Source organism: Danio rerio, chromosome 5 (genome assembly GCF_049306965.1).
Source record: "Danio rerio strain Tuebingen ecotype United States chromosome 5, GRCz12tu, whole genome shotgun sequence".
NCBI lineage: Eukaryota > Metazoa > Chordata > Actinopteri > Cypriniformes > Danionidae > Danio > Danio rerio.
Genome location: NC_133180.1, coordinates 38,481,758 through 38,500,969, shown reverse-complemented (window position 1 = coordinate 38,500,969; position 19,212 = coordinate 38,481,758). Strand labels below are relative to the sequence as shown.

General features: G+C 37.9%; 1 protein-coding gene, 1 long non-coding RNA gene and 1 other non-coding gene across 6 annotated transcripts in view; 2 read left to right on the top strand and 1 right to left on the bottom strand.

Moving 5' to 3' along the window:
• Nucleotides 1-220: 220 nt before the first annotated feature.
• On the top strand, nucleotides 221-7,984 carry LOC141385559 (uncharacterized). Its single transcript, XR_012406170.1, has 4 exons — nucleotides 221-471; nucleotides 5,883-5,934; nucleotides 6,048-6,090; nucleotides 6,176-7,984. It is a non-coding gene; the product is annotated as an uncharacterized lncRNA (long non-coding RNA).
• A 3,232-nt stretch (nucleotides 7,985-11,216) lies between these two features.
• On the top strand, nucleotides 11,217-11,289 carry trnam-cau (transfer RNA methionine (anticodon CAU)). Its single transcript has one exon. It is a non-coding gene; the product is annotated as a tRNA-Met (tRNA).
• Nucleotides 11,290-12,940: 1,651 nt separating this feature from the next.
• ltbp3 (latent transforming growth factor beta binding protein 3) overlaps nucleotides 12,941-19,212 on the bottom strand; it is a 67,914-nt gene continuing 61,642 nt past the window's right edge. For all 4 annotated transcript variants that reach the window (XM_005165332.6, XM_005165333.6, XM_073950656.1 and 1 more), the window contains 3 exon segments: nucleotides 17,501-17,590; nucleotides 17,274-17,405; nucleotides 12,941-14,383 (listed from right to left, as the gene is read on the bottom strand). In XM_005165332.6, the coding sequence (XP_005165389.1) occupies nucleotides 14,232-14,383; nucleotides 17,274-17,405; nucleotides 17,501-17,590 (374 nt within the window). In that variant the 3' untranslated portion in view covers nucleotides 12,941-14,231.

Here is a 19,212-nt window from a genome sequence, read left to right as displayed (position 1 = left end):
AGTGTCAAATCCCCCACACAAATCATCTCTGCTATCAGTTTACAGTGAGTCACTTTACATTAACATCATCTTCCTGCAATATGACATCTAATTAGAAAAGTGAGGAACCTATGGATGGACAGGCTGGAAGATCAGCAGTCTAACAGACATGCATATGCCCAGTTCTTAGAGGGCAGTGTGCCTTGATAATTCTGTTTAACATGCAAATCAATTGAGATGTGTGTGTGTGTCCTAGCATTCAGTGTCTTGGGACTTTGGAGACAGTGCTGTTGGTTTTGTTGCTTAAATTAACATTTAAATATAGAAAATGATGCTTTAGAAATAATGCTATAACTTTACCTTTTTGTAAAAAAAAAAATCTGCAATTTGACTTGAGTTGTTTTAAAACTCTTAAAGGCTGTTTGTAATAGAAAGGATTGGACATATGGTAACATGGTCTCTGACAAATAAACGAAGAACTATTACAGAAAGGTAAGAAAGAGAAAACATGACTTTTTTTCATACAATGATAATTATGATAAGTTTGTGTGTTTTCATGTGGGTACTATTAACTATTGTGTCTCATAAAATTGTTTAAACAAATCTTCACATTTATCTGAAATACTGTTTTATGCATGTTTGTTAATATATGATTAGCTAACCAAACAAAGACAAAAGAACAACTTTAGTTATATTTTGTGAGCTTTCCAATGTACATGTAACTTCATAATTAAGAATGTCAAACCCACAAAGCCCAAGTCTGCAGAAATAGAAATGTCATATATGTTGCGTAACGAGACTTATTTCAGTCTGTGTGCTCTGTTACTATTTATTCATTTATTCATTCATCCATAAATGCTTAGGTTTCGCCACTGTCGAATCAACTGCCAACTATTCCAGCATATGTTTTACGCAGTTTTTAGTTCATTTGTAGTTCAATTCACTTACAGCGCATGTCTTTAGATTGTGGGGGAAATTGGAACACCTTGAAACCCACGTGAACACAGGCAGAACATGCAAACTCCATATAGAAATGCCAACTGACCCAACCGGGACTTGAACCAGCAACCTTCTTGCTGTGAGGCAACTGTGCTAACCACTGAGCCACTGTGCTGCCCACTCTGTTACCAGAAAAAACAAATTATTTTATCCAAATCTGGAATTAAGTTCTAAACATCCTTTTAAATTGCAAAATTGGCTGTAAAATTGCTGTGTTTGCAGTAGCTGAGATCCAATTTAAACTACAATTTGGAAGCTAATTTAAAGAAAATCTTAAATAGCAACACTTTCTTTTATTAATTCATAATACATTTTGGTAACTCACTGATTAAAAATATTACAAAAATCAGCTACACATTATTGTCACCTTTAGACATTTCTTTGCACATTTCAGATGACAAAACCATTTAAGGGCATTGTTCACTTTTCACGAGTTCAAACTTAGCTAATGATTGATAATAAAGCTTGTTTGGCATGCTGTCCTGGAAGAGAGCCCTGAGCTTATGAGATCCTCGAGTCCTGGGCTCCCTCCTGTTGCAGGGCGAGAGGGGAGTTTGAGCTCAGGTAGATCTGGATGACTCCCTCTTGCTTATTTGTAGCTAAGTGTCGGATATGAATGGCTGAGAAGACGTGTGCTCACTTAGAGCTTGACTATAAAAATTTTGGATAAGTTGTTTAGGTTGCTTGTTTTTTGAAGTGTGGGAGGAAACTGGAGCATGCGAGCACGGTGAGAACGAGCTAAACTCAGAAATGCCGCCTGGTTTAGAAGGGAATTAAACCAGGGGCATTCTTGCTGTGAGGCAACAATGCTAATCACTGGCCACCGTGTCACCCGTTTGAAAGGAGGGAAAGTAGGGTTGGGTGGGGGGGATCTTAAAGGGCCATGAAACCCCCTCGTTTCAGCAGGGTGTTTTCACACCTCTACTTTGGAAAAAGTCAGAAAAGTGGGCGTATCCAGCTCTGTTTAGGGGGAAGTGTCATAGGAAGAAAAGTGGGCTGGTGTGGGAGTGTCTATTTGGGCACGCGCGAGTTTCAGAGTCAAAATACACACACACACACACACACACACACAGTAGAAAGTGATGGTGTTTAACCTACATGGACATCTGTAGTCGAATTATTTGCCAAATTAATAAATGGTGGACTTTAACTGCAGTTTGGCTCTTTCATTCAGGGAATTCATTCATGCCCCTCGCGACAAACGAGATATTGGATTCGAGGAACTGCTCTAAGCGTGTATTTTTCATGCAATGTTTGATACCGCACGGCGAATGACAGAAAAAACCTCCGCATTTCACGGAAACTTAGATGCACACGGCAGGTAGCGTCAGAAAGTCGCGTGTGTTATTCCGGTCACTAAATGCGGTGAAAACCCTACACGAGGTTAAAGTTTGGTTGTGGTGCTAACATGTTTACACTCGGTGCAATGGTTAACTTAGTTCGATACGAACAAACTGAATAAACAAAGAGCACTGGTCGCTCACTTACCAAATCTGTAGAGACAGGACAATCACCAGCAACTAGACCCGCGTCTTTATTAAGAGAAGACTACAAGCGTATCTGGATCTCAGCGTTTGCAGATGAGAACAGTTCTCAGGTAAACAATAATCCTCTTTAGACACGTAAGTTATTGTTGTCGCGCGTCGCGTAAACTGTTAATCCACACGTGAGACTGAGCTCTCACAGAAAGAAAATGAAAACGAAACTTAACTGCAGCAAACTATAAAAGCAACACTTCACGCTTGTTTTGCCAATACAACGTGGTGTGAGTGTCGTCTAAACACTGTAACAGTAATGAATATTAATGAAGTTGCACAATAGAGCGCGCTGATTGGTTTGAACCAAGCCTTACTTATGCATTAATGCATCACACTGTAAGACGTAATAAGACTCACTCTGGCACAGACGCCCAGTCTGCACGCTGGAATACAACGCTATTATGTCATGACCGTGAAACAGCTTCAAAAATTTGTTTCAAACCGGAAGTACGAATTTGCTTGAAATAACGCAAAAACAACCAATTTACACTTTTTAGTGAAATATAGGTGTCCTAATAGTGTTTTTAGCAGTGTGGGACACATATACGACTGTCAACAGCTCAAAAAATGTGTTTTGGTGTTTCGTGACCCTTTAAAGTTATCGAGATAAGAAAACTCTGATTATTTATAGTGAGTTGGGAATCAACTGATTGGATAATTGGTCATAACCCTGCTAAAAAAATCCAGCATAAACCAGCCTAGACTGGTTGGCTGGTTTTAGCTGGTTGACCAGGCTGGTTTTAGAGGGGTTTTGGCCACTTCCAGGCTGGTTTCCAGCCATTTCCAGCCTGGTCTTAGCTGGCCAGGCTGGAAAATGACCAGCTAAATCCAGCTAAAACCAGCTTGACCAGCCTGGTTAAGGCTGGATATAGCTGGTTTTGGCTGGGCTCCCAGCCTGCTAGGCTGGTCAAGCTGGTTTTAGCTGGTCATTTCCCAGCCTAACCAGCTAAGACCAGGCTGGAAATGGCTGGAAACCAGCCTGGAAGTGGCCAAAACCCCTCTAAAACCAGCCTGGTTGACCAGCTAAAACCAGCCAACCAGCCTAGGCTGGTTTAAGCTGGATTTTCCAGCAGGGAAGCTAACGTTAGAACAGCTGTGAACAATCATAAGCACGTGATCCTCTCGAAAGCTTCCTGCAGGCGATCATTTTAATGCCTCATTCACACTAGCAGTGACTTTGTAGCTGCCTGCCGCTCCTGGTGACGACCTGCTGCAAACAGGTCTGTGTAGGTTCACAGTATGGGCAACTGTCCTCTGAGCGAGCTGAGAGAGGATCATGTGAGCTCTACTGGTGCTCCTATTGGCTTTCGCCCAAGAAATATTTGCATAAAGTTGAAGACATGCCCACCTGGCCACCAAAAGTCGCTGTTGATGTGTAAATGGAGGTCGCAGGAAGTCGCTCTTTCTCCGTTGAAATGAATGGTCGCTTGTTGCTTTGCTGATGCGAGTCACTCGTAGTTTGAATGAGGCTTCAGACAGCCATAAAGCCAGTCTCTCACTAGAATTTCTTGCATCACTTCTCACATGCGTTGCGTACACTGTTAGGCTTTGCTGCAATTTTACAAATTTTTACTGCAAAATTGCCCAGTAAAACACCAAATATAGTTCACTACTGTAATATGCAGTATTTGCATTGTCATTTAAAACTTTTACAGTAACTTAATGCATATTAGGGAGTTGCAATGTGTCTACTGTATCAAGAACTGCTACTGTGGTTGAAAACAAAAATGAGATAATGAAGTTAAATGAGTTAATGAAAATATTTCTAACTTGTTTGGAATTTTTATTAAATAAATAGTAAATGCTAAAAAAACAAAGGTTTTGTAATGCTAGTGTAAAATAAATGAGTAAATAAATGACAGTAAAAGTAGTGTAAAATTGTCATACTGTAAAATTAAATTACGGTAGGGTCCTGCTACTGTAAAACACAATTATAGGTAAGTTACTATAAGGACAGTTGCGGTAACTTGCTGTCAACAGTGCTTCCAGTAAGTTACCGCAAAAATACAAATAAATGTCTAACAGTGTAGTAAGATTTAGTCATTACACCATGATGGTGACTCTTCCTCTTTAAAGTCGACATTAAACATAAATTAGGATTGTTCCTTTTTCCTCTATCGTTAAGTAAATCCACTTAAAATGGCCTGAAATTAGAGAAATGTAAGGCAGTGCATGATTTTGTCCTTTGGGAATTGACTGGAACATTGGAGGATGGGTGTTGACAAAATAAATGAAGACTGACAAATGAAGCAGGGCAGACAAGAAGCAAGACATGTCCTGATATCCCAGCCCGAAAGGCATTACATGTGAAGTAAGTGAAGTTTATTCATAAACTAATTTCGAGAGGAGCACGTGATTATGATTGAACACGGCTGGTTCTGCATTAGCATGCTTGATCCACCAATCAGGCCATTCCTAACCACTATAAAGAGCCAGGGTTTTCTCACTACAGTTATCTTCGATTTGAAGAACCCCCCCCTTCCACCCCTACCTTTTCACCTTTCCCTCCATAGGGCAGCACGGTGGCTCAGTGACTAGTACTGTCGCCTCACAGCAAGAACGTCACCGGTTCTAGTTCCTTAACAGGCCGGTGGTCGTTTCTGTGTGTAGTTTGCATGTTCTTCCCGTGCTTGCGTGGGTTTTCCCCGGGTTCTCCGGTTTCCTCCCACATTCCAAAAACATGTACAACAAGTTAATTGTTAAATCTAAATTTCAATACAGGTAATCTAATAATGCAGCATATCTTTTAATAACCTTCAATCTTAATTTTTAGCTATTATAAAAAGGGGAGTTGTCGAGATCTACCTGAGCTCGAGGCTCCCCTCTCTTCCTCCAAACGGGAGGGAGCTCAGGGCTCAAGAACCTTCGAGCTCAGGGCTCTCTCCCAGGACAGCATGCCAAACTTGCTTATAATCAATCATCAGCTAAGTGTGAACTCTTGAAAGTCATTTTAAGGGGGAGTGAAGGTTATGGAATTTGATTAAAGATTATGAGGGCTAATTAGTTCTTACAAAACAATAAAGTGCACGAACACATCATTTATAACAAACACTACCACATATAAAAATACAAAGAGTGAATTTTGATTTCATTGTGACTTTAAATGTTGTGTAACTAGTAGCCACCCTGTCACTGATCAGTGATGTAGTGTGCACACAACAGAAACTAAATGTTATCCCAGAGAGTAGAGGAGTGTGCTAAAGCACCAATCTGACTGAAAATTACACAATGTGTTCATATCATAAATTGGTACATCAATATTCTCAAAAAAGCTCTGCTTAGCAGCATTATCAAATACAAACAAACAGTTAACATTTTGTACACTTTACAGAGTAATTGACATATATGCTTTTATCTGCCACACAGGCCAAAGACAAAATGGCTGCCAGACATGTCCGTGTGCTTCTCATCTCTGCAGGTTTGTAGCTTCACATATGTCCAAAATAAACTCATAATTACCACACGTTCCATTAAATAACCTTTCCTTGTTTATGATTCATCATCAACATCTCATTTTTGTTCTTTATGTAGGGGTGATCATAGTGACTGGCCTGATAACATATTGGATGATAGGGTGCAAATTTTCTTGGTCCTACAAAGATTGTGACAGTCAACTGAAAACTCCTCATAATTACAATTGTTTTTTTCCTTGTGTCTAGGACTGACCAGCCTGAGATTAAATTGAAGTCTTTAATGAATCCATCCACAAGCAGCCCAGATGCAGCTCAGACATCCGTGAAAGCATCAGCCGAGACCGAAGGTGTCCCAAACAGGCCAGAGGCACAAACAATCAACAACTTTCCTGGAGCTACATCAATAGAAATGATTTCTGGGGCATCTGCGGAATCGAGAGCATCATCTGCCGCTGCTATAGAAGAAGGCTCTTGGCAAACACCAGCTGATAGAGCAGCAGTGAGTGCAGATGGGTCAGTGGAAACTACAGCTGGGGGACAAATCAACTCGGCTGAGACTTTAGAGGAAATGAAGACAGCCACCATTTCACCTGTAACAAAACAAGCTGACTGGACTGAACCAGCAGAATCAACTCCCAATGAAACAGTCACATGTACACAAATTGTAGAAATTACTGATGTGGACACATTCACAGATCCATCTCTAAAATCGGAGAGTGTGAGTGAAACGATCCAAACACGTAAAAGTGAAACAGATGTGGCAGTTTTGGAGAAGCAGACAGACTTGAGAGTCACTGTACCAAAGCACGAATCAAACAGTTTAGCTAATATCATGAGTGCAACTCCGATGCCAGAGCCAATGACAGACGGAGTATTACATTTGATTACTGATATTCCGAATGCTTCAAAAATCACATCTGAAAATCAAGCAGCAACCCAAACTAGACCAGATGCTACATTCAGGACAGCAGCAATTACAACTAAAACAAAAGTAGATTTCACTGAAGGGCATTCTGCTGCAAGCACATTCATAAACAGACTAAAATCAGCAGGAACAGAGACACTTAAAGTTGAAAAAAGTGAAACAACCACAGTCAGACCACAAGAATCTACTCAAGCTATGAAAACCTCACATGCTCCTACAACAATAAATGCGCCTTCGGCTTTGAATCTTGTAACTGTGATTCAAAACGCCACTGGGACACCAGAAAAAACAGAAGCTAAACAATTAAGCACAGAAGGTAGAAGCGTATCGATAAAATCGAATGTATTAACAACAGTTAAATCCATCTTAAACACCACCTCACCAAAAAGACAGACTGTCAAAGTGTTTAAAAAGTTGACAGCTCGTTTACACAAGTCTTTAACACCATGTAAAAGAAAATGTCAAACTAAATCTACTAATAAGAGTACTGGAGTTCGACGTGCACGGGTGAAGATACCCCTAGCACATGATAAAACCTTATATTCTGCCATCACTATGGGTTGCATCTTAATTATATGTTCCATCCTAGCACTTACTGTGTTTATAAAGCATTTTACTGTGTTTCAATACGACTCTCACCATGTTTAATTGTTTCACTAACAAAACCATTTGTTTTTAAGTGTAAATAATTTAATAAAAGACCAGTTTATTAAAGAGGTCATCTAATGCTGTTTTTTATTTATTTTTATTTTAAAATGTGTCCTAAAGTTAGTTTCCAAAAATTGAAAAGACCCAAACCATCTAGATGTGTGTTTAGCCCGCCTTTATTAGACCCCCTGTTTATTTTTCCCTTAATTTCTGTTTAACGGAGAGCTGATTTTTTCAGCACATTTCTAAACGTAATGGTTTTAATAACTTATTTCTAATTACTTGTTTCTTTTATCTTCGCCATGATGACAGTAAATAATATTTGACTAGATATTTTTCAAGACACTTCTATACAGCTTAAAGGGACATTTAAAGGATTAACCAGGTTATTTAGGTTAACTAGGCAGGTTAGGGTAATTAGGCGAGTCATTGTATAATGTTGGTTTATGCAACACTTGGCGAATAAAGCTCTTTCTGATTAGTAAAAATCATCAACTTTCATTCATTTTTCTGTCATTAACTCTTATCCTTCCGAAAATAAGTGAAGTTTCATAAACTAATTTCGAGAGGAGCACGTGATATGATTGTGCACCGCTGGACACTCATCCGTAATCAGTAATAATCCAATCAGAATGATCCTTGCTTAGTATAAATGGATCACTTTCTCCCCATTGCACTATCTTCATTTTGGAAGAATCCCCCCTTCCACCCCATCTCCTCTTTTTCTCCCCTTCTAAAGGGGGAGCGATCGAGACCTACCTGATCTCGGTTCTCCTGATATGCTTCTAGACCGGGCGGGAGCCCTGGGCTCAAATATCTCCGAGCTCAGGGTTCTCTCCCGGGACAGCATGCCAAACCTGCTATAAGTGCCAAGCATATCTAAGTGGGAACTCTTGAATATGCTTTAACTTAAAATAAATGCTCAATGTCCAGTAACCTTCTTTCAGCAAAGGTTTCTTTCAAGTAAATCGAACTTTGGGGACCCAAAAAATGGAATATATTGCATTGAAAAAGGTTGTTTTTCTTATCCTATCAGGGGTGTCATACCGCAGTGTCATACTCACCGCAGCCCTGCACAGTTTAGTCCCAAACCTGCTTCAACACATTTACCTGTAGGTTTTTTACAAGCCTGAAGAACTCAATTAGTTTGATTGGGTGTGTTTAATAAGGGTTGGAACTAAAGTGTGCAGAGCTGCGGCCCTCCAAGAACTGACACCTCTGTTGTTTAGCTTTGCTGTAACCTTTTTTTATTTTTAATTTTTTTGTTTTTTTGAAAAGTGTGTCTTAAAATGTTGGTTTGATGTTTATTACAAACACACAGTAAAATAAAAAAATAAACATACCCACCGTAGGTGCTTCTGAAGACAAAATGTTGGCAAAATTGGCTGAGTGTTGAGAATAATACATGAAACAGTTTGTTGCGAAACGTGAAGAACACATGCTAACTTTACAATTCATTCTCTCCGGCACATCATTAAAAATAAAACAAACTATTGAATTCTACGATGCTGTTTGTAGGAAGGATTTGCCAGGTTTTTGGTGCAGTTTCCTTATGAATTCACAGTCTTGAAAGTCTTACTTTTTATCCAAAAGCAGTTCTTCTCTTGTGATTTGCAGGTTGATAGGCCAACATGAGTTGTTTAAAACACAATTCCTTGCCAAATGTAGGGTTCTGCAGAGCACATTTGTCTGAAATACTGAGTTTTGGTAACATCTGTGTTAGCAAATTAACAAGTTATCTAGTCACTTTGCACCTGTGAGTATGCGTGTGTTCAGTAAATTCAGTTATAGTTCTGAAAATATTTTTAACAAAGACCATGTTAAGCAAAATTGTATAAAATATTACTTTAAAACACTGCATTGAGCTGGGAAAGGCTTAACCTTTTTTAGGCCCAGGTGTCTCATGCCATAACCTCCAGCAGATCAAAAGCAAATATGACACTTTCATGACTGCCATGGCAAATATATTAAAGATGAAGTATTTTCTTCTTCATTTTCTTGTAATGTTTAAAAAATTGTCGCAATCTGCCCATAAATAAATACCTCACCTTTATCTGATAACGATAGTTACATTTTATCTTTTGATTATGAATGCTGTAATTTTGTTGTAGATAAATAAGATGAAAAGTGAAATCTACAATTGATAAGAAAGAAATTGTATATATATATATATATATATATATATATATATATATATATATATATATATATATATATATATATATATATATATATATATATATATATTTACATACAACAGTTCTGTTTGGTTCTCGAATCTGATTGGCTGATAGCCGTGATATATTTAAGTAATATCAGCACCCGTACAGCCTCTTTACCCTTTTGTGTCTTACTCCGCCCACATAGAGCCAGCAAAAAGCAGACACTATAGATCTAAAGTTCAAAAGATGCACGCTCAACTGTTTAACTGTCAGCTTATGATTTGAATCCAAGGTGGAAGAAAGTAGTTCCTCATACAAAAGGGTTTTTGAGACTCTCCATGTTTGATTTTGTTTTTATATACACAATTATGCCATCAAACTGTTGTATAAACGCAATATCACACTCGTAGAAGTGCGATATGGCTGTATATCGGCACTGGTGGTGGCCTCGTGCCAACGCATGCCTCCCACCAGTGCCGATATACAGCCATATCGCACTGCTACTCGTGTGATATTGCTCATTTATATATATATATATATATATATATATATATATATATATATATATATATATATATATATATATATATATATAATCTTATCTAAGAGCAGTTAGTGATTTTCTGTTTTTCTAATGTATTTTGATTTATAATAACAATATGAGACAGCATTGCTCTGTTGTCATTTTCACTCACAAATGCTCGTGCTTTATTATTAAACACGACCTTAACAATCAAGATAACTATAATACAGCGTGGATTACTTCAGTTCAAGAACGGGAGTGTAAAGAATAGACTAAAATTTCAGATAAATGAGGACTCCTAAGACGTTTAGCTACTTCTTGTAAGGAGAAAAAAATGAATCCGTTTTTACGGATTGCTGTGGACACATTTGCTAAGACCATATATTAATCATTAAATACACAAATAAAACATTTAATATTTAGCGCAAATAATTGTTATTTAGAAAAAGCTTAGAAACAATCTGACTCATCATTTTAAACTCAGCATGGGTGATTTGCGTTATGTTCAACAGATTCTGCTTCAGTACCAATATTTAAATCGTGTATGAGTCCCGTTTGTTTTTGTATTGAAGTATTATGCTAGATAGTGGTAAACCCTCAAAATGTAAATGAAATGTTCCTGCACACATTTGTTCAGACAGACCCCGAAAATTACCACCGTGTAAGGTTAACAAGATGAGTTTCAGAGGCCACTAGCCAAAACTAATATTTAAGAAACTATTTTAGATAACGCCATCTGTTGTGCTCATAAACAATTCTAACCTGCGAAGTTGCACCGACACCGGAATGTCTATGTCCAGTGATTGATTGGCATTGGTTAAAAATGGTCCCTGGTTATCTGATAGATGTTTCAATTGGACCTTCATGTACCGGAAGTGTTTATTCTTGACTAAAGAGTCTTAAGTTCTCAAAGCAGGCATTATTGTTTCCAATAAATATTGTGTACTCACGTGCGACGGAACGCAACACATTTGGACCACAGTTGTTACTGAGAATAGAAAACCGGCTCTACGACGCTCTTAATACATGGCCTCGTTGGCGCAGTAGGCAGCGCGTCAGTCTCATAATCTGAAGGTCGTGAGTTCGAGCCTCACACGGGGCATGATTTTTTACTTTTCAACTACGAGTAAACCAAGTACGATTCAAACTTCAACCGTCTTCGTCAGATACACAAGGGTGTAATTAAATGCTCTAAACTCACACATACCCGGTGCAAACTATCCTGTGAGTCTGAATGACATTTACCTACATCCATAGACAGAAACCGAGTACAATGCTTTGTGTAACGTGAAAAATATGTAAATAATAATAAATTATTCTATCTGAGCGTTTCATGGATCTGAAATGTCCATGGAAGTGGCCATTCCAAAAAAAGCAGATGCAACGTTGTATTTCTGCTGTTCTACTGCCTTCTAGCGGCAGAAACAAAAATATAGTTTTTTTAATGGCCGCTAGGTGGAGGTAGAACACCACAAACCGTACATTATACTAAACTGGGATGTTTGACCTCACAAAAGGACAAGGTGCTTCATAAGTTTTAACTTTCATCCGCCTCTCTTTTCGACCGAAGACTCATTTCGGAATTCATTTCAACAGATTCAGAAATATGCATAATATTCTACCTGGGTGTACAATGTCTGATATCACGTTTAATTCCAAAACATCAGATTAATGTCCATATTTGCATATTCATGCAACTTAGTGTTCTTGATTAGACGACTGCGCATCCTCATGTTAGCCTACACCAGGGGTGGGCAAACTTGGTCCTGGAGGGCCGGTGTCCTGCACAGTTTAGGTCCAACTCTAATCAAACACACCTGCTTATAGATTTCAAGTGATCTTGAAGACACTGATTAGCATGTTCAGGTGTTTTTGATTAGAGTTGGAGCTAAACTATGCAGGACACCGGCCCTCCAGGACCGAGTTTGCCCACCCCTGGCCTACACATTGCTGACCATAGCAGGTTTTTCTTTAAACAAGTAATTTTCTCAGACTTACAAATGGTAAGAAATATATTTCTTATTTTTTATGTTGCCATTTGACTTTTGGCTCTTTGAAGGCTGAAACAATTGTTTATACAGCTTAAATTGTTTTCGTGACTTTTGATATGAGGCTAAAGAGTGATTAGCTGCTCGTCACCTCCTGCATATTTTCACACTGCAGCTTTTTTTTTACCACTGAAATGCACCAGTAATCGAGTTTTAGTCCCTGCTGCAGTCACTTTTGAATATTGCTTCTAACGTTAAACTACCTGACAAAAGTGTTGTCATTGACTCCACTTATAAGAGCAACAAACACTAATTTTACTTGATTAACTCATTTGGAAAAGAAGCGCTCCTACTCCTACTTCAGCCTCCACATCAAAGTTCCTGAAAATTAAAATGACTTTATATTCTATATCATACTATTTCTGTTAAGTGATAAGACCTTTGTATGAGCAAAGTCAGGCCTCGCTGTCCTAAATAAATAATTAAAAATCAAGGCATGATCATATTTTATTTTGGTAAAATAAGCGTAATCTAAAGGCCTTTGCCTTCATATAAGCCACTTCTGATACCAAATGATCAACTAGAAGTCAAGTTATTATTTGTTGTTCCTAAAACTTGAATAGGCGACAAGTCTGCCAGGTACATATTATCATGTTCTGGTGTGTTATACTTTTTAACGTGGCAGCAGACTTTTAATATTATATCAATAATATTAATACTGTTGGAGAATACAGACATAAAATAAAATTATAAACTGACCTCACAGAAGGTGCTTTATATTTTTATTTATAAACAAGTTTTGCAAATACATTGTAGATTTCAGGCACATGATTACAGTTGCTTTCTGTACACAGGTTACTGACAGCCTGTAAAACCAAGCATATCATCAAGACCTGGTCATTATTTTTCATCTCAGCAGCATGTGCTGCAGTAGCTCTATTTTTATTTTTGCTACTTGACTTTTCTCTCTGCATCTGAAAGATGAATATAATAAAAGAGAGTGTGATGCCATTTTCAAAGCAAAATTAGACCATTTGTTGATGTCAAGTGGTTTTTACGATTAAAAGTAGGACTTATATTTTGTGTAGCCTCAATAGAAAGATAACCAAGTTGACAAATAAGTTACCCTCACTGTAAAGATGCTGCTAGATTGTTTAAATTCTGTTCTCATGGCAAATCAACTGGCCAAGATGTCTCTATCTAATCAGTTATAAGTTCACCAGAACACATTGCTAATATTTCAAATCAGCTGCTTCTTAAAATTATTATTACATTAATTTATTTGGGCAATGTTTTCTTTTTGTGTAATTATTAGGTTTATATTCTTTTCTCTAAAAATAACCTCAAAATTGTGCTTGATCAAGAAAGCAAAAAGTTTGGAACTTTATGTTCCAGAAGTTTAGAAAATCAAAATCAACACATCCATCTTTGTCAACGACTAACTTCATATAAAAACAGTGATGTGCTCCATGCAACCAAAGAAAGATGTCACCGGTTGCATATCCTACAAAGAAAACAATGAACAAATAATGCACAAGGCAAATTACAAAACACTATCAATGGTGAACAAACATACACCAGTACAAACAAAGGAGTATCAAACTGTCTGAAAGAGAGCAGAAACCAACAACAACAACAAAAACTTTCAACTTTTACAAAGTTAAATCTCGAAGAAAAAACAGTGAAGATAAAAAACACAGTATGAAACAAAATCGTGCGTTATGATAAAGCTGGCTAAAACATGCTAAGCAGCAACATACATACAAAAAACAACAACCCCACTTAAGTTAAAAAAAAAACACATTTCATCCAAGGACAATCCCTCATCTAACAGCAAACACATCTTCAAATGGGCGCAAACCCAAGTCTACAATAAAAAGCGACATAATATTTAAGAGTGAATATTGATTAACCTTTTTTGTGTTTGTGGATAAATGTTCACAACTGCACTTATGCTAGATTTGGTGATGTATATTAGTGGTGGCATATCGATACTTATGTATGTACATGAGAGAGAGTGTGGGCGGCGGAGGTGTTGAGATGAGCCACGTCGCAGTTATTGAGCCCTGGAACGTAAGCATACGTGTGGTCGTCGTGCAGCTACAAATCCAAGTTTACATTGACATCTGAATGAGCCGAAGGTGTTAATACAGCGTGCATTCTTACAGGGGCTCTGCCCTGTCCCTCGACCCGCACACTCATCGATATCTGGAGGAACAAAGAGAGGGAACATTCAAATATATCTGTCTGTATATATACAGTTGAATTCAGAATTATTTGCCCCCCTGTTTATTTTTTTGCCTATTTTCTGTTTAACCAAGAAGATTTTTTTCAGCACATTTCTGAACATAATATTTTTAATAACACATTTCTAATAACTGATTTATTTGATCTTTGCCATGATGACAGTAAACAATATTTGACTAGATATTTTTCAAGACACTTCTATACAGCTCAAAGTGACATTTAAAGGCTTAACTAGGTTAATCAGGTTAACTAGGCAGGTTAGGGGTAATTAGAAAAGTCATTGTATAACGATAGTTTGCTCTCTAAACTTTAGAAAAAAAAAATTAGCTTGAAGGGGCTAATAATTTTGTCCTTAAAATGGTGTTTAAAAAAATTTGAAACTGCTTTTATTCTAGCCGAAATGAAACAAATAAGACTTTCTCCAGAAGAAAAAATATTATCAGACATACTGTAAAATTTCCTTGCTCTGTTAAACATCATTTGGGAAATATTTTAAAAACACCAAAAAATTCAAAGGGGGGCTAATAATTCTGACTTCAACTGTATATATGTTTGATTAAAAGGAAAATAAAGAAAGGCACATCATTAGAACAACATAAGGGCAAATAAATGATGACAAAATAGATAAAAATTATAAAAATTATAAAAAAAAATTTGTATATGAACTAACTCTTTAAAGTCTGTGTGAACCAGAAGTTGCTGACACTTTTATATCAGTATGTTGATGTACTTCTAACTGAAATGGAATATTGAGCTTTCTTTTTGTGCATCGTTCTCACGTAGCAAACTAATGGTAATAGTTATGGTGTGGTTTAGAATATTGTGGCTTGTTGTGAACGCCACTCCAAATGCAGATGCAAATATGTGCCCTTTTAAGCAAAATGATAGTGTCGGGCTATGTGCAATATCTGCCTGTCTGTTAGGTTAAGGCTTGGATGTCAAAGAATATCTTAACTCTGAATGAGAAGAAGACTGAGGCAATTGTTTTGGACCATTAGCCGTCTCTGGCAAGCTGAATCAAACGCTGGACAATCTATCCCATTACATTAAACATGCATAAGAAGTCTAGGTTTCATCCTTGATTCTGCCCTTCTATTTGAAAACAGGTAAATGCAGTAGTTAAATCCTGTTTTTTCCAGTTGAGATTATTAGCCAAAGTGAAAGACTTTTTTTAACTCGTGCAGAATTTGAAAGATTAATTCATGCATTTATATCAATACACTTGCGCTACTGTAACTATATATAGGTATTGGCCAATCCTCTATAAATCGCTTACAAGTGGTCCAAAATGCATCCTCTAGGCTTCTTACTGGCAACTGTAAATTTTAATACATAAGCCACATCCTGTGCTCCCTAAACTGGTATGTTTTAGAATAGAGTTTAACATTTTATTGTATGTTTTAAGGTATTAAATGACCAGGCACTGCCTTATCTTTCTAATCTTATTACTCTTAACATATCTGGCAGATGTTTAAGGTTGTCAAACCAGACAACGTTTTTCAAATTCCCCAGATCCAAAAAAAAAAAAAAAAAAAGGAGACCGTGCTTTTTCTGTAGTAGGTCCTAAAATGTGGAATAGGCTAACTATGTCTATTAGAACAATCTAATAAATCCTTGTTCAAAGGGAAACTCAAACAACATCTCTTAGAAAATGTTTTTTTATCTTTGTTTCTGCTGTATGCATTCAATGTTTTTGTGCTATGTTGGTTGTAGTTAATGCTGTTTTATCTGTTATATCGGTTCAGTATTAGGTCATAACCAGTAATTGCGTACTGACGTCATTTATCTCTTATGCGCGATGTCACAGTAAAATACTATGGCGAAGGAGGCGAGGTCCACTAAATAAAATGCTCATACTACTTAAAAGGTAGATAATTAAGCACATTGCAACTGCTTGTGAGTTTGCTGGAAAGTCTTTTGTTGACACTAAAGAATCGACAGTACACGAGTCGCTATTTCACTACTAGGGAGAGATGCTGGAAAAATCCATCTCTGCCTCTCTCTCTTACACACACTTTGGACATTTAACCCACTGCCCTGGCGTGTTTGTGAGGTAACTTTTCCTCTCCTCTTGTCTGTTAAAGCGATCCAGACACAAGCGTGCCTGAGTTGCTTGTTTTCTCCACTGTGTCTATTACAGACTACCTGTAACTCATCGGTGAACAGCGCTTTCATTTCTAAAGCCAAGCAATGACCAATCATAGGGGTGTAAGATAGCGCTCAAAAAGGACGCAGGATCATTTTTACTTTAGATTATTTGCTATAGATGCTCATGCTGTCTTCTGTGCATGTATTGGAGTTTTGTTTGATACATTCGAAAAGAGTGTTTTCTTTGAGCTATTGAAATTAAATGTACAGTTCATATATCTTACTGATTGTATTAAAGGACAATATTGTATTACAACTAATATATAAACGTTAATATATTTATAGATTTTAATAATAAAAAAAAAATTCTTGTGTTGTGAAGAAAAAAATCTAATTATGTATGGAAAGCATCGTCATTGCACCGAGATATCGAATTGAACCAAATCGATGGCATGATAATCCAAACCGAACTGAACCGTGAGACCAGTGTAGTTTCACATCCTAGTGTGTACAGCACAATGGTCAACTACTGTTGTTTTCTTGTACTTTATAAATAAAGTAAAAAAAAAAAGTCAACCATTGAAGATGACCACAACAAAAATATTCCAGTAAACTTAAGTTTAAATTGTTCAACAAAGAATACCAATGTGCACTAGCAAAATAAACCTTGTACATTTCGATTTCGCATAGCCTTTAAATATGTTGACTTCATTAGTATGACCTAATTTTCAGGATATATAAGAAAGTCTGCATGGGCACTCACCTGTACAGCGTGTTCGTGAGTGGTCCAGTACAAACCCAGTATTGCACTCGCACATCGTACCCAGATAGGACCGCACACACCGTCCGTTAGCACAGCTACACTCATCTGAGTCTTCCTCTGAACTGTCTCCCTCTGAGCACATGAGAGTGACAGAACGAATAATAAAACACTGTGCCAGCTGTTTATCTTTCTGTTTAGCTCAAAGTGATTAAAACGGTCAAGGTCACCTGGGTTGTAGGTGGAAAAAGCTGCCAGGAAGTCACCCTCTCCATCAGACTCGGTCTCCAAATGCATCTCACACAACCTGTTAAAAAGCACTGCAACAAAACAAAAAGAAATTATTATAATTATTTTTTAGTTTTTTTTCATATTGCAATAAATTTGAGCTCTAGATTGGTGAAATATAACAGCAACATCAAGCTTTATAAAGCACTTTGTACATTGAATTAAAAATTCTCTCAGATTATAACACTTTTGTGTTTATACGCAAGGAATGTCTCAGAACTAGCATGCCCAATGAATTTCCTGCGCCTCTTGTTCTGCATATTTTTCTACATCAGCCTTAGTGAATTGTTAAATGTGCGCCTCCCCATGAATGGTCCTTGAGGAAACTTTGCAGCTTTCATGGAGTGAGTTTGAACCAGATGAGAATCTACATAATTTGGAGGAAGACCCTGTGGCACCACCTCAGAACCTGGCCACCCATCAGCCACAGCCACCATGGACATCAAGCCAGAGTCCAAAGAACTTGAAAAAGATCTAATGCCAGATGCCTGCATTATCCCAAAGCCCATCTGTGAATCTCACCAGGTGTATTAGCTGGCATTAGCATCCTTGAGGGCATTCTTGTGGAGTACAAGAGCAAAGAATAGAGCCCAGCGTGTCCTATTCTCAAATCAATTCATGTTTGTTTATATAGCGCTTTTACAATGTAGACTGTGTCAAAGCAGCTTAACATAGAAGCTCCACAAGTCAGTGGCGAAAAACAAACTTTACCAATTGACGAAAGTGAAGGAAAAAAAAACCTTGAGAGAAACCAGGCTAAGTTGGGCACAACCATTTTTAGGCACAAGGGGCTGGAGAACGCTTGATGTCCATTGTGGAGAAGCTGCAGGTGTGAGTAGGTCACCGGTGGGTGATTAGGCTTGATCACGGGATCAATGCGCAGACTTGTCTGTCACTGTGGTCTTTCAGAAATTAGTTTCATGCTCTCCGCTCCTCCATGACCGCCACAACATCGGCTCATGATATGGCCTGGTCCGGGACTATTCTCCTGCTACTAATGTAAGTGAGTTAAACATTGAGCCCATGGAAAATTAATAAATGGGAAAATTTAATGACATTTTCTGCTCAAACAGTCTCACACTAACCCTATCCAGTCTCCTTTGTCTTTGCTAATTCCACCCAGCTCTGAGTCTTCTTTGTATGCGTTGTCTCTGTTTAATCTTTCCACCCCAAGTGTCCCTCAGCTCTTGCTGATTCCACCAAGCCCCAAGATTTCTTCTTCATCTCCTTTGTCTCCACTGAAGCTAAATCCCACTTCCTGATTCCCACTCTCTTTTTCTCCACAGACTCCAGCCAAAATCTGCTTCAGCGATTCCAACCTATTGCCCTGATCTTCACTGAAGTCTATCCGTTTTTGGAGTCTACAGGGCTCCCTCATCTTTCTGACTCCACCTTGGTCTTTGTCGTTGTCTTTCAGGGCCTTTGGCTGCACTTTGTCCTCCAGCTCTGCCAGGCACCTTCTCCCAATTTAGTCTTCCTCACTCCTATTGGCCATGCCTTGTTCCTTGCTTGGTCCAGCAGATCTCATGCATCAAGTCAGGTCTATGTCTCCTCAGTTCCATGTAGATATACAGTAGTAAACATTGGAAGTGGATCGAAACCTTTCATCAAAGTTGTTCTAAAGCGATTTAGCAACACCTTATCTTGTCTTGGG